The 16413-nt window shown below is 44.4% G+C and overlaps 1 protein-coding gene across 1 annotated transcript in view; it reads right to left on the reverse strand.

Annotated features, from left to right (window-relative positions):
- The window catches only part of LOC124722573 (transforming growth factor-beta-induced protein ig-h3-like), a 345746-nt gene that overhangs the window by 40108 nt on the left and 289225 nt on the right, over positions 1-16413 (reverse strand). Inside the window, exons 8-10 of the mRNA XM_047247712.1 lie at positions 4345-4554; positions 321-458; positions 121-236 (exon numbers count right to left, since the gene is read on the reverse strand). Of these exons, the coding sequence (XP_047103668.1) occupies positions 121-236; positions 321-458; positions 4345-4554 (464 nt within the window). The remainder of the gene's footprint in view (positions 1-120; positions 237-320; positions 459-4344; positions 4555-16413) is intronic.

Here is a 16413-nt window from a genome sequence, read left to right on the forward strand (position 1 = left end):
GGATTCAAGTCATTCATAAGAATTTTTGTACTTACACAGAAAGGAGGCCCAATTAGCATTTTTGAGGGACACATGTCTTCAGAGGCACCGGTTGTAAGAGCTTACGAGTTGTGCACAAACCTGGTTGTCTGTGAAGTCGTGGCTGTTGATGCGGCCTTGGGTGGCGTGGAAGAGGACGAACTGGCGGGCCTTTTCCCGCTGTGTGCGGAGTTCCTGCAGGCGCTGTGGAGGCAGCGCTGCACACAACATACACACAAGTCAGGGTCCGTCATCTCCGTGTCCGTCTGGGCGGGCAGCCGGGCAGCCTAGGCACGACTTACCTTCCATGGCTTGGTCGTCCGGAGCGAAGACGGTGTACTCGCCGTAGTTGTCGAAGGCGTCGTCCAGCCCGGCGGTGCCCACCACTTGCATGAAGGAGTACAGCCGCTCCTGCTGCAGCAGCTGCAGCAAGCTCTTCGCTGCACATCACGTACTTTGAAAATATCTAGTCTGGTATTGTATGTAAACATGTATGCGTAAAAGTGTATTGCTATGAATTATACACTACTGGACATTAAAAGTGTTACACCACGAAGATGGCGTGCTACAGACGAGAAATTTAACCGACAGGAAGAAGATGCTGTGATATGCAAATGATTAGCTTTTCAGAGCATCCACACAAGGTTGGCGCCGGTGGCGACACCTACAACGTGCTGACATGAGGAAAGTTTCCAACCGATTTCTCATACACAAACAGCAGTTGATCGGCGTTGCCAGGTGAAACGTTGTTGTGATGCCTCGTGTAAGGAGGAGAAATGCGTACCATCACGTTTCCGACTTTGATAAAGGTCGGATTGTAGCCTATCGCGATTGCGGTTTATCGTATCGCGACATTGCTGCTCGCCTTGGTCGAGATCCAATGACTGTTAGCAGAATATGGAATCGGTGGGTTCAGGAGGGTAATACGGAACGTGCTGCTGGATCCCAAAGGCCTCGTATCACTTGCAGTCGAGATGACAGGCATCTTATCCGCATGGCTGTAACGGATCGTACAGCCATGTCTCGATCCCTGAGTCAACAAATGGGGACGTTTGCAAGACAACCACCATCTGCACGAACAGTTCGACGACGTTTACAGCAGCATGGACTATCAGCTCGGAGACCGTGGCTGCGGTTACCCTTGACGCTGCATCACAGACAGGAGCGCCTGCGATGGTGTACTCAACGACGAACCTGGGTGCACGAATGGCAAAACGTCATTGTTTCGGATGAATCCAGGTTCTGTTTACAGCATCATGATGGTCGCATCCGTGTTTGGCGACATCGCGGTGAACGCACATTGGAAGCGTGTATTCGTCATCGCCATACTGGCGTATCACCCGGCGTGATGGTATGGGGTGCCATTGTTTACACGTCTCGGTCACCTCTTGTTAGCATTGACGGCACTTTGAACAGTGACCGTTACATTTCAGAAGTGTTACGACCCGTGGCTCTACCCTTCATTCGATCCCTGCGAAACCCTACATTTCAGGAGGATAATGCACGGCCGCATGTTGCAGGTCCTGTACGGACCTTTCTGGATACAGAAAATGTTCGAATGATGCCCTGGCCAGTACATTCTCCAGATCTCTCACCGATTGAAAACGTCTGGTCAATGGTGGCCCAGCAACTGGCTCGTCACAATTCGCCAGTGACTACTCTTGATGAACCGTGGTATCGTGTTGAAGATGCACGGGCAGCTGTACTTGTACACGCCATCCAAGCTCTTTTTGACTCAATGCCCAGGCGTATTAAGGTCGTTATTACGGCCAGAGGTGGTTGTTCTGGGTACTGATTTCTCAGGATCTATGCATTAAAATTGCGTGAAAATGTAATCACATGTCAGTTCTAGTATAATATATTTGTCCAATGAATACCCGTTTATCATCTGCATTCCTTCTTGGTATAGCAATTTTAATGGACAGTAGCGTACTTTTAGAATAGAGACAACCAAATTAATCCTGGATCGAGTCGTGCCTAGTCACACAAAATCGGTAACATTTTATATCGATGATGTATTTTCAAATACTCTAAGACACGTACCGACTCTTTCGTGTTATAACTAAGTAAATAACACGTGGCAGATACAAGTTTAACAAACCCACAGCTCTAGCATGTCCAAAACTTAGCTCTCTTTCTCGAAATCGTTCCATACTCTATCTCTGAATCTCAGCCAAAACTGTTATTTATATATAATTCTACCACCGTTGCCATCCTAATCGTTCCACCTAAGATTTGTAACGTGCCACCCGATTACGAAAACGAGTACAAAAGGTAGTCTACATAACAGAATATGACTTGTATACCACTTGAAATATCTACTCTAACGTAAGTATTCATAAACTCAACCAAAAATCTCCACAATGCTTTAAAACGTACTTTGAAATAACAGTGTTGTTTTGTTATATGCTCTTTGCACTTCGAAGTAATACTTCCGTTTTTGCTATATGTTCTCTGCATCTAGTAATTTCAAGGTACCATCTTTGTTTATAAAATGTAACCGTTTATGTGTGATGTACACTAATGCTCATAAATTAAGGATAATGCTGATACATGGTGAAACAACGCTCTGGTGGGCAGTTTTCGGGTTTAAATCACGTCGGGGTATGACCATGCATCGTCACACGGTGGCACTGGCAGCAGTCCACATACGCAGAGGTGTGTTGGTGCATGTCAGAGTTCGGTGCAGCGAGCAAGTGTGCAGACGTTTTCAGACGTGCTAATGGTGACTGTATGTTGAAAATGGCTCAAAGAACACATATTGATGATGTTATGAGGGGTAGAAAACTAGGGCGACTGGAGGCTGGTCAAACACAGCACGTCATAGCACGAGCCCTCCGTGTGCCACAAAGTGTGATCTCAAGATTATGGTAACGATTCCAGCAGACAGGAAACGTGTCCAGGCACTACAGTACGAGACGTCCACAGTGTACAACACCACAAGATGACCGATATCTCACCATCAGTGTCCGCAGACGGCCACGGAGTACTGCAGGTAGCCTTGCTCGGGACCTTACCGCAGCCTCTGGAACAGTTGTCTCCAGACACACAGTCTACAGACAACTCAATAGACATGGTATTCGCCCGGAGACCTACAAGGTGCATTCCACTGATCCCTGGTCACAGGAGAGCCCGTAAAGCCTGGTGTCAAGCCCACAGTACATGGTCATTGGAAAAGTGGTCCCAGGTTACGTTCACGGACGAGTCCAGGTGTAGTCTGAACAGTGATTCTCTCCGGGTTTTCATCTGGCGTGAATCAGGAACTAGATACCAACCCCTTAATGTCCTTGAAAGGGACCTGTATAGATGTCGTGGTTTGATGGTGTGGGGTGGGATTATGACTGGTGCACGTACACCCATGCATGTCTTTCACAGAGGAATTGTAACAGGTCAGGTGTATTGGGACGTCATTTTGCACCGCCTTTTCAGGGGTGCAGTGGGTCCCACCTTCGTCCTGATGGATGATAACGCACGGCCCCACTGAGTTGCCATCGTGGAGGAGTACCTTGTAACAGAAGATATTAGGCGAATGGAGTGGCCTGCCTGTTCTTCAGACCTAAACCGCATCTAGCACGTCTGGGATGCTCTCGGTCGACGTATCGCTGCACGTCTTCACACCACTGGGACACTTCAGGTGCTCCGACAGGCACTATGCAAGAATGGGAGGCTATACCCCAGCAGCTGTTCGCCCACCTGATCCAGTGTATGCCAACCCACTGAGCGGCCTGTATACGTGTGCATGGTGATCATATCGCATACTGATGTCAGGGTACATGCGCAGAAAACAGTGGTGTTCCGTAGCACAAGTGTTTCGGGTTTTCTCAACTTATCACCAATACCGTGGACTTACGGATCTGTGTCGTGTGTGTTCCCTATGTGCCTACGCTATTAGCGTCAGTTTTGTGTAGTGCCACGTTGTGTGGCACCACATTCTGCAATTATCCTTAGTTTATGAGCATGAGTGTATTACGACAGAGGAGCCCGTGGCCACTGGAGGTATTCTATTTCAACTGTTTTATTTTCGTGTTTATCTTTACACTTAGTTTTTAGTCTGAAACCTCCCCAAAACCGTATTGAAATAGTGCTTTGTTTCTCGGCTGGACAATGCCACAGGTTTCCCCGAAGTCTTAATGTAGCACACACATGTCGTATTAACACATATAAACTCACCTGATGATGGAGGCTTAAACCTTCTAAACGCGTTGTGGTTACAAATAAACAGTGACTGGCAACAGTAAACTTGTTGTGCATCAGTAACAGTCACGGTAAAGTCTAACCTAAAATGTTCGAATTGAAAGAAAAAGTGAGTTAGTGCAGGTGTCTGACCCCTGTCAGGCAGCAGCAGGTCGTCAATCATGTAGAGGACGCCGTTGCGGCCGATGGTGAAGTCTGCGCGCAGGCGCTTGCCCTCCACCTTGGCGCCGTTCTTGTCGCAGTCGAAGGTGAGGTGCGGCTCGCCCAGCGTGCGCAGCTTCTGCTCGCCCAGCACCGCCGCCAGGCACACGGGGTGCGGCAGCACGTGGTTCGCCAGCAGCGCTGCAGAGAGCAGTCACACCGTGTAATCTCAGTTCACAACTCACTCACGCCCAGCTCAAACCACTAAGGATTGGAACTTGGAAATTCCAGATGGTATCGATCTCATGCTGCAGGCGTCGTTTAAGAAGGGATTTTTTGAATAATTAATCCATAAAAGGGTGAAACAGGGGATGGAAAGTATTTTGAAAATATGTCGCTATTACGAAAATTGTGAAGTTAGACCTACGAAAATTGGTATTCGGTTTCTCGGTCAGAAACAAAGAAGTCCGTGTTTCAGCATTTTTGGAAATTTGACTTCTATGGGTGTGAAACAGCGAGTGAAAGAATTTTTGAAAATAAATTATCAAAGAACTACTAAATTATTTTTAAAGCTACATCTATGAAAATTGGTATTTGATTTCTCAATTAGAAATAGAAAAAAAACACGTCTTTCAATGTTTTTGGGAATTCAACCACTAAAGGGGTGAAGTAAGGGATGAAAATATTCCATTAAGAAATATTCCATTATGAATGCATTTTTAAAGCTAAATCTACTAAAATTTGAATTTGGCCTCTCGATTAGAAATAAATAATACGCATTTCACTGTTTTTGGAAATTCAGCCACTAAGGAGATAAAATAGGGGTGAAATGTTTTGTGAAAAGTTTCATTGTGAGAACACTTTTACAGTTAAATCTTTCAACATTGGTGTTTGGCTTCTCAGTTAGAAACGAAAAAATACGTGTTTCACTGTTTTTGCAACTTCAGCTCCCAAGGGGGTGAAATAGGGGATGAAAATTTTTAAGAAAGTATTTTGTTATATTGAAAAAATGCTAAATCCATTGAAATTGGTGTTTTAATTCCTAGTTAGATGTTCCACTGCAAGTATTATGACAGTTAGGCGGGAAGTGAGAAAACTTGGATTTCAGGGTCGAGAGGCTGCTCATAAGCCATACATCACGCAGGTAAATGCCAAACGACGCCTCGCTTGGTCTAAGGAGCGTAAACATTGGACAACTGAACTGTGGAAAAACGTTGTGTGGAGTGACAGATCACGGTACACTATGTGGCGATCCGATGGCAGGGTGTGGGTATGGCGAATGCCTGGTGAACGTCATCTGCCACTGTGTGTAGTGCCAACTGTAAAATTCGGAGTCTGCAGTGTTATGGTGTGTTAGTGTTTTTCATGGAGGGGGATTGCACCCCTTGTTGCTTTGCGTGGCACTATCACAGCACAGGCCTACATTGATGTTTTAAGCACCTTCTTGCTTCCCACTGTTGAAGAGCAAATCGGGGATGGCGACTGCATCTTTCAACACCACCGAACAGCTGTTCATAATGCGCGGCTTGTGGTGGAGTGGTTACACAATAACATCCCTTTAATGGACTGACCTGCACAGAGCCCTGACGTGAATCCTATAGAACACCTTAGGGGCGTTTTGGAACGCCGACTTCGTGCCAGGCCTCTCCGACCGACATCGATACCTCTCCTCAGTGCAGCACTCCATGAAGAATGGGCTGCCATTCCGCAAGAAACCCTCCAGTACCTGACGGTACGTATACGTGCATGAGTGGAAGCTGTCATCGAGGCTAAGGGTGGGCCAACACCATGTTGAATTCCAGCATTAGCGATGGAGGGCGCCACGAACTTGTAAGTCTTTTCAGTCAGGTGTCCGGATCCTTTTGATCACACAGTGTATGTTTATGAAATTATTTTTGATGTAATTATTACACAAATGTGGGCGAAGCAGATGGCGCTAAGCTAATAACAAGCTAAAGTGGAGTCAACCCACAGATAAACTAAGAATCTCCACTCAGGGAGTTGTGTACCTTGAAACATCTCTCACTGTATTGACCTAAAGAGAAGTGTGTTGCTTATTTTCACTTTGTCATGTAGAATTATGTTCTGGGTCAGTGGACCTAAAGTAAACGATGTGTTTATTCGGCATTAGCGAGTAGGAAGAATATCGACTAAAGTAGAATAACCGTACATCATGTATATGCCTTTCCAAGGAGCTTTGGGATTCGCACGTTCACTTCACATTACGTTTATTCCTGAATTGTTTTCATTTGAGCTGAACTGCGATTTATACAGTCACCATATAAAACACAAAAGTAATTCTGATGTAAACTTTACCTTAATGCCTAAGATTCAGGACAGAGCTATGTACTCCGGTTGTAAGATATTCAACAAGCTCCCGTCTAACATAAAACAAGAAACTGCAATTCCTACGAAAGTTAAATCGCAGCTCATTAACCACTCTTTACACAAATTATCTGAATATCAAAATTCAGGGATTCAACTCCAGTGGTTTTCTGTAGCTCTAGTGGCCTTTTTGCCAATACCATCTCTAAAGACACTGATGGCCTCATACGTCACTTTTGATACCTTGCAGCTCATTTGAAAACGTATGTAGGTCTTCAGTTACGAGCAGGGAAGCCGCGTTTTGTTCGTTTGTCTCTAAGTTTCAATGACGTGATTGGTTAACGTATCCAGTTTCAGTGCTAAACTCATTCGAATGGTTCAAATGGCTCTGAGCACTATGGGACTTAACATCTGAGGTCATCAGTCCCCTAGAACTTAGTATTACTTAAACCTAACTAAGCTAAGGACATCACACACATCCATGCTCGAGGCAGAATTCGAACCTGCGACCGTAGCGGTCGCGCGGTTCCAGACTGAAGCGCCTAGAGCCGCTCGGCCACAACGGCCGGCCTAAACTCGTTCGTCTATAATAAATCATTATTACTGTAAAAGCAGAGACCCTGCTTCAGAGGTGAATTACGCATGTGCTTGAAATAAATAGAATTTGATTGCTTAGCATTTTCTTAAAGCAGACGGATGTAATATGTGATTAATGATACAACTTAAACTTTCCTAAAATGACATCGAAAATTTTTAGTTATAAATCGTTTCTTGAGCTGCAATTAAGATTTATTTTTGCAAATAAAAACTAAAAAAACTCATCCCGAACAGGCCATGAAGGCCCAACGGTACCGACCTCAATCCATAGGCGTCACTGGATGCGGATACGGAGGGGCACGTGGTCAGCACACCGCTCTCCCGGCCGTGTGTCAATTTCCACGACCGGAGCTGCTACTTCTCAATCAAGTAGCTCTTCAGTTTTGCCTCACAAGGGCTGAGTTCACCCCACTTGGCAACAGCGCTTGGCAGACCGGATGATCACCCATCCAAGTGCTAGCCCAGCCCAACAGCGCTTAACTTCTGTGATCTGACGGGAACCGGGGTTACCACTGCGGCAAGGCCGTTGGTCCATTTTAGCATATAGTAGGGAAGAAAATTAGAACTGTGTCAGCTAAAGGAATTAGAAGGGAAAGATAATTGAACAAAGGAACTAGCGTCCCGTCGTATCCCGCCCTTCATTGTCGATTTGGAATATACTTCGAGTTTGTCACTCTGCCAGTCAGTTACCTTTACCTTAATCTTTGAAAATTCACTTCTATACGGACTTTCAGGCATAGGCCTTTGAAATGACTGAGTCTTTGCTGCCCTTGTCGGATCGGTCCTTACCGTTCCAACATCTGAAATGGTGCCAGGTTATCGACATATATTTAGAGTTGGTGAAAAACATATTATTTTAGAAATAAATCTAGTGTCAGAGTGTGCTTACAGGAAATATATTTTTAATTGGTTGTTATGTGTATTCTAGGTTGGCCGCGAACGCCTGTGGTCCTGATACGTGGTGACAGGTTTGGGTTGTCTAGTGTGCGTTTTCTGAACTCGCCGCAAACCTCTGAAGGCTCTCCGTTAGTGAAACATGATGTTTGTACTTCACTTTTTCCACTGTGCATCGATATGTTGCAGGAGATGGGGCCTGCAACACTGTGTGTAACACAAATATACAGTGTAGCAAACACGTGCCTCTCCACGGTCGTGCCGCTAAGTGCCCATAACGTAACTGACGTGGGAAATAAGCAACCTTCCAACGCATGCGTCGCAAAATAGAATCTTTAGAGCAAACAGTGCATTCTATGCCGAGGTCACGTTCCGCGAGACGAATAAAAAGTTGACAGGAATGTGACGTTTCACTGGCAACTGTTATGTTATTTTGAGCGCAGCTGTAGAGCTCTGAGCACTCAGTAAAGCTATTAATACAGTGGCGTTAAGCGAAATGCACGTAGCCACTTTGTTCGATTTATTTAGTTGTTTTCTTCTCCCCGTAAACCTACTCTCTCCCATCATCTACTTAGAAGTGTTTTACGACAAATTTACACATTTTGTAGTTTAGAGGGGCTCTTCAGAATGCATAAAATTATTGCCACAATCTCACACTTTTATTACGAGTTTTTTACTACAACTTTTAAAGAGTCACTGCCATTGATCTATCTCTAGAAATATTCGAGTCAGCGTGTCGCGGAACTTCTAGGAACTGCATAAATCGCACATTTCGGCTGGGTATTCTGCAAAACAAGAAGTCGAAGGTAAGTGTGCTGATGTAGAAAAGGATGTTCGGAGGTTCTAAATGGCTTCAAATGGCTCTGAGCACTATGGGACTTAACATCTTAGGTCATCAGTCCCCTAGAACTTAGAACTACTTAAACCTAACTAACCTAAGGACATCACACACATCCATGCCCGAAGCAGGATTCGAACCTCCATCCGTAATGGTCGCGCGGTTCCAGACTGAAGCGCCTAGAACCACTCGGCCACTCCGGCCGGCTCGGAGGTTCTCATTGAGAAGTTTTTTGGTAATGACAACGCAAAGAAATCGAAAATAATGTAAGCAGTAGACATCTCGACTAAACGGTATATATTAAAACTGCTACGGAACCGATTTTCTGCAATATTTAGTTACATTAACAATAAAATGAGGTTTGCGCTGATCTCCGTAAGTCGGAGCCAAATGCTGAGTACACTGAAAGATACAGTTCCTGTGTAGAATGCTTGTCGTTGTGCTAAAGGCGACTGCGAAAACATGGCCAACTCAATTATAATGTGGAAAGCTCATTCTTGTTGAATGTAGTCACAAATGAACGGGACTCTCGCCACAGGGCTCGCTTTCACGGGCACTTGTGACTGGAAAGTATCATTCCGTCCTTCCAGTGGCCAAGTGATTCAAAGAGAAATAGAGCATTAGACCCACTACGTCTACCTTACGTGTGCGTTTCGGCTGTGAACAAACGGCAGTCTCTCGGTGAAGTAATCAAAATAACACCTCAATGACGCCATTTTGACGCTATGTTATTGTTATACTCTTCGTATGCCTCGAAATAAGTCCTACAAATCCGGCAGTTCCACGACATTGAAACTCATATCATCTTTCTGAGACGCAGGAAATCTTATTCGTAGGCCTGTAAAAAGTCTGTCGGGAGTAACTAATCCACAATTAGCCAGTGTATGGAGTTAACTGATTTATAGAATCCAGTGATGCTTGCAGAACGTATCACTGTCGAATGGACTGCATCCAGTTTCCAGCCAAAATGTGCATCGGAGGCTGAGATTAATCTATCTGTACAGCCAGTGTTAACGTGGGAGAAACCGAGAGGCGAAGCTGGAAGTGCTAAATGGGTAAACAGTAGAATCGCAAACGCTTTTCCTGTTGGTCTCACCGAGTATAATTTCATCCTTGGAACTACTATGCTGGATCGCCCAGTCGAAGCCACTGAAGACAACTGTTACCTTCATCGTTTACGTCCAGGTTTCCGGTGAAACAGCTGTACTAGGCCTACTGTAAGCAACCGGTCGCTTGTTTCCACCAGAGCGAATTCATAACCCAACTGTCTTCTAGGTTTGGGAAAGCTGCGAAAAGGCATTAAGGCAAGTGGGCTCCCACTCAGACAAAGAGAGGTAGCAACAATTGCCCTGCGCTTACCAAACGTCGTATAGGTGACAATTGTTAATATTATCTATAACAAAAAGTAAGGAAACCTCCCTCGCAGCGTCACATGAAGGGAGACGCGCATAGCTGGAATAGTTTCGTGACGCTCTCGGAAATCCATCACGCGAGACTGGCCGCCTGTCCCCACGACAGGGGAATCTGAAGAAGAGAAACCCTAAACTATAAAACCCCATGTTTTTTTGCACCGACGATTCTTTCGTTTCAGTCATAGATGAGCTGAACCTGTAGCGGCCGATTTACGACCAGTGATGTAGAACTTATATTTCTGCGTCTTGTGTCTCCACATTGGGCACTGGCAGCACTATATCTCTCGTGGGACTTGAATTTTTGTGCACTTCTTCTACACCAGTTACTGATACTGAACTTCAATGTTCGTTCCTTGGGCTTTCCCTTTCTCGCGAAGGACTTCTTAACTAGCCGAGTCCAGTACAAGTGTCATTGTCACGGGGCACATAGCCACCTCAATTCATAGCGTTAACCTTACAGCAGATTGGTGTTTACCGCTCGTGACACTAAATGCTCTTTACAATATTTGACAGCAAGTTTTTAAAACTGAGTCAATTCGTCTTCACGAAGATTTACTCTCGCTGCCTAGTAAACGCCTCAGATCCAGAAGACCAGTATATGGAGGAGTCCAAATGCTCTCCATTGCGTTCAATTGCGCCACTGAGTGGAAACATGAGTGAAAAGCTACAGAAACCAGGAATGACGAACTTATTGACAACCCATATGTTAAAGTTCCAGACTTAAATGATTCGAGAGAGGTGTGGGTATAGCTTAACAGATATCGGACTGCAGAAGGTATGTGCAAAAAAACATTAGCAAGTGGGGCTTTTGCACTGTCAGTACATGTGACTGTGTTGACATTCAGACAACGAGCTACATTGTAAATGAGTATCCTAACATACGTTTCCCAGGTGGCATCAAGAGTCTACACGAAGCATCCAGCGAGGTGCTCCACTGGATTGAGTCTTCCGACATTAGTGGGTAGCCTGAGCTATTTGATATTTGTGGAGTTTAAATAGTTGAATATGTGTATTTTTTATTTAAATGTGTATTGGATTGGTTGTAATTGATGCATACGATAATAATAATAATCATAATAACCTAAAGTTGATGCGCAGACAACAATGTGCTCTTTACTGGCAAATTCTGTTTCAATACGCAAAATTATACTCGCTGCACACTCGTCTTGGGGAACGCAGAAACTAGTAAAGAAAAGGAGTTTAGTGATGGTAGGTGCTTGATGGAGGACACGTCGCTTTTTATCAGCGCGTGCAATTTCACATTTTTGTTCGTGTTCGTAAAGCAAAGAAATGTGTGACTGGTGCCACATCTGCGATTATTTAGAGCTGCAGTTGGCCTAAACGTTCTCTGACCGTACGATAAAACCCATCTACTCCGAGATGCTTAGCTAGGTGAATTTGTCACAGTTAAAGGAACCCATTCCATGGACTCGCTAGCGAGATCTAGGAATCTGTCAATAAATTTGGATCATAATACTAGAGGCCAGTCGCATGTTCCATACAGGTGCAAAAGATTCCAAGTTTTCCCACGTAGTGATGTCTCATACAGCGCAACCACCACCACAGGCATGCACCATGGACAGTATATATTATAGGTGCCTAACTGTCGTTCGATTGAAGCCAAACACGCCCTTAGTGATCTTATAACTGTGCAGAGAATGTGTATTAAAGGCGTAAACAAAATGTGTGACCACCTTTAAAGTCCGATGGCTTCATGTGCTTCTAGGGAGCGGCCACACATCCGTCGCATCATCCGGTTATAGTTCTGATGTTTACTGGAAATTAATTAAATTACAGGTACGATGGGACTGGAAGAAAATAATTGTCCATAATACCGGAGTGGTTATAGTTTGCTAAATAAATAATTTTTTAGTGACGTTTGCACGAACTGGGAGTGCAACAACAATTGTCAACAGTTCTGCATTAGAGTTATATTTGCGATTCTTGGAAAATGAGCTGAAGTTCTAATCACTCGAAGCTTTCCATGAAATAATCAGAAGTCCATTACGTGCACTGAGGAAAATACTACTTGTCCGCGAACTCGTGCAAGGATTTACTAAGTCTTGAATAACGCGCTTCAGCCAGAGTTAGAGCCCATACAACATAATTCAGAAATTTTTACTAAGTCTGCGATCACATTTAGAAATATTAAAAGTCCCTAGATCTATCGAATGAACTTTTCAGACATATTTACAACTGACCGATATGCCACAAAATTCAGCTGGCTATCGAAGATCCTTCTTCGTCGAACACGCACGCAAGACTGCCCCGAACGAGATGGCTGCATCGCTTAAAAATCCGTCAACCTTTCAAAATCATTCCGCCTCCGTAGCACAGTGGTCAGCGTGACTGACTGTCATGCAGAGGACCCGGGTTCAATTCCCTGTACTGTTAGGGATGTTTCTTTGGTGGGAGGACTGGAACTGGGTCCATCAACGTCGTGATGCCAGTTAAGGAAGTGTGCGAATGAGAAATAGCCGATCCAAGGTCCTCAAAGTCGACAACGGTTGAAAGAGTTGTATGCCAACACCATGCCGCTTCATGCAGCGTCCAAATGATGCCATTGTCTGAGGAAGACACGGCAGTCGGTAGGTGTCGATTGTCCTGTCTCAGGCCAGAAGTAAGGTGATTTGCTCTGATTCTTCAAAAACAGGAAAAATTATTAATTGTATAACTACAACTCAAATTGTATGTCTAAACACGTCACACAATTCGTACTTAGGCGTTGATTTCAACTATTTGCTAATTTAACATTGGTTACTTGCGAAATTTGGGATACAATCTGTCGGCTGTCTCAAGCGAACTTTTTCGTGAATAAAGACTATATTAAAACTTAATGCTACCACAAGTATAATACAGGGTGATTATAATTAAAGTTCCACTTTCAAAACGGGTGTAAAGAAAGAACGACTGCTCGTAATGACGTCAGATTTGAACAGAATATTATAAAACAAGGGGGAAACGTTGTGGAAACAAAAAAAACAGTTAACGAGAATTTTACGAGTAGATGGTGCTGTAAGAGGCAGAACATGTGAAATAAAAGACCCAGGATACACGGCTATTTCTCAGTTTGCGTCTGAGACGCTCGCCACCATTGTCTCAATGCGGGATCGCCCGCTGCTGATACAGCTCTTTTACAGGAACGGTGCCTGTACGTCAATAGGTCTGCAGAAGCTCGGGACTCTTAAGGGAATGAAAAGAGGCCTTGGTCTGATGTCTGCCAAGAGCCTGCAGAAAATGATCACGAAATCTGAAAAAACAGGTCCTTTCAAAGTGCAGTGTGACACAGGCAGGAAAACAATTGATCCGACGTCAATAGAAGATGCGGCCACAACACTTCAGGGGGCAAGCGGTGGTCTGCAAACACGTAGGGCACATGGGACTGCTCGAACTTTGGACGTGCATCTGAGAAAGACGAATAAAATTCTACCAAAAATTCTGCACCCGTACAAAATTACCCATGAAACTTCCTGGCAGATTAAAACTGTGTGCCGGACCGAGACTCGAACTCGGGACCTTTGCCTTTCGTGGGCAAGTGATCTAATGTCTGAGCTACCCAAGGACGACTCAAGCCCCGTTCTCACAGCTGTACTTCTGCCAGTACCTCGTCTTCCAAGGAAGTTCGGAAGATAGGAGACGAGGTACTGGCAGAAGTAAAGCTGTGAGTACGAGGCGTGAGTCGTGCTTTGGTAGCTCAGACGGTAGAGCACTTGCCAGCGGAAGGCAAAGGTTCCGACTTCGAGTCTCGGCCGGCACACAGTTTCAAACTGCCAGGAAGTTTCATACCAGCCCACACTCCGGTGCAGAGTGGAAATCGCATTCTGGAAACATCCCCCAGGCATGTATCCGCAATATCCTAGTGCTAGTTTTGGAAGGTTCGCAGGAGAGCTTCTGCGAAGTTTGGGAGGTAGGAGACGAAGTACTGGCAGAAGTAAAGCTGTGGGGGTGGGGTGTGAGTCGTGCTTGGGTAGCTCAGATGGTGAAGCACTTGCCCACTAACGGCAAAGGTCCCGAGTTCGAGTCTCGGTCCGGCACACTGTTTCAGTCTGTCAGGAAGTTTCATATCAGCGCGCACTCCGCTGCAGAGTGGAAACCTCATTCTAAAATTAACCATGTCCAGTGGTTGCTTCATGCTGACCCCCCAGTAAAACAAACGTTTATTCGCATGGAAGTGGACAATGAATGGGAATGGAACATTCTGTAGACAGACGAAGCCCATTTCCAGTCCCAAGAACACGTCAATACACAGAATTGCGGAGGACGAACAACGGAAAATCCGTTCGCACATCAACTGTACCGCTACATTCTGCAAAGTTAAGTACTACGTATGTGGTGCAGTTTGACGATGTCGTTTATCGTAGAACCGTAATGTCTCGAGGAGATGGGTCCTGGGGGTGCTGTTAGCTGCACCGTCACTGATAAACGCGATGAGCGTCTTTTGCGCACCAACGACGTTCCGACCCTTCAACAGCGTGGATGTGTGAGTAGGATTATTCTACTGCAAGATGAGACTCCTCCGAACACGGCACAGCCAGTGAAGCAGCTGCTGCAGTGGCATTTTGGAAATGCTAGAGTTATCAGCCGTCATTTCCCTACAGCAGTGGTCCCAACCTTTACGAGACCATTACCACTGAGTGGAATCAGGTATTAGGTAGCACTCTCACTATCATGAATATTAGTACCCACTGAACTTCAGAACGAAAAGAATTTGATATGAAAACTAGTTTTTAAAATGACGAAAGATAATGGTATTTAGTTTTGTAGGCGTTTTATTAAACTAAGAACTAATGAGTCAATGAGGCAGATGGTACTGCTTGTTTCTAACAATATTTTTTCATAGAATGATGAAGGAATTCTCAGTGCATCGCGAGTGCTACCTACAACTCCTTCTCAGAAACTGTGTGTACTATACTTATTGTTTGTATGTTTCATAATTTCTGGATTTATTAGTCTTTTTACCTCTGTGTTGGCAAATGGTAGATACTAGGAGACTTCAGACTGCCTACGTTTTGTGTCTGACCACCGCCACTAATAATAGTAATTATTATTATTACACTTAGATTCTACAGCAGTGTAGTAGCCATTACACAATTACTGGTTAGTTCTGCTGTGAATTAGTTCGTTTATTTGTTACGAAGTGAACAATGAAGCGATTTCTGGTCCATTGTGAGAACTATCAGCATCTCTGAGAAGGAATTTTCATGAGATATTTAAACATATGTGATGTACTCAGTATGTGTCTCCAGTTTACTATCCTATATACGTGATACAAAGAACAAAGCATGTGTGTACCGCGTTGACTATGTGAAGAAGATGATGTTCACACATTCGTTTCATAATCTGTTACTTCCACCATATTGTTTCGCCCGATAAATGTAGTCTTTAAAAATATGTAATTATTTCTAATTAATGTAATCAGTATTATAGTCTTACGAAATAGCGATAAGAGTAACAATCTTTTAAAAATAACTTAGTATCGTCACCGAAACACAATCGAACCCTTTGGTTTTAGCCTTCAGAAAATTACTTTTTAGCCCTCAGGCTGGAACCACATATCTACAGCCTGGCCGTCCAGATTAGTTGATCTTAATCCGTGTGACTTCTGGCTATCAGCTTATCAGAAAGATGTTACGTTCAGTATTCCTGTTACAAACATAGATGAACTGAGGGACTGCACTGCGCATTGCATTCTGAACGTGACTTCTGAGGCACTCCGATCTGTTGTGGATCATGCTGGGGGTTCTTGATTTCACTTTTGGTAGAAAACGAAGGACAGCATATTGAAAATGTTTGCGTCAGGCTCACGACAGTTACAAATCGATTTCATTGTAGCTTTGACTGCGTTTTTCGGTCTCAGGACAATCAAAAACCGATGTCATTTTCGCTTTTTATGCGGTTTATGGACTCAGGGCAATGAAAAGCCGATTTTTCCCATCCGATGTGGTGCGACTTTATTGTAATGGATAGTCTTACATAACTAACAGCGCCACAGCT

Source organism: Schistocerca piceifrons, chromosome X, assembly GCF_021461385.2.
Source record: "Schistocerca piceifrons isolate TAMUIC-IGC-003096 chromosome X, iqSchPice1.1, whole genome shotgun sequence".
Taxonomy (NCBI): Eukaryota; Metazoa; Arthropoda; class Insecta; order Orthoptera; family Acrididae; genus Schistocerca; species Schistocerca piceifrons.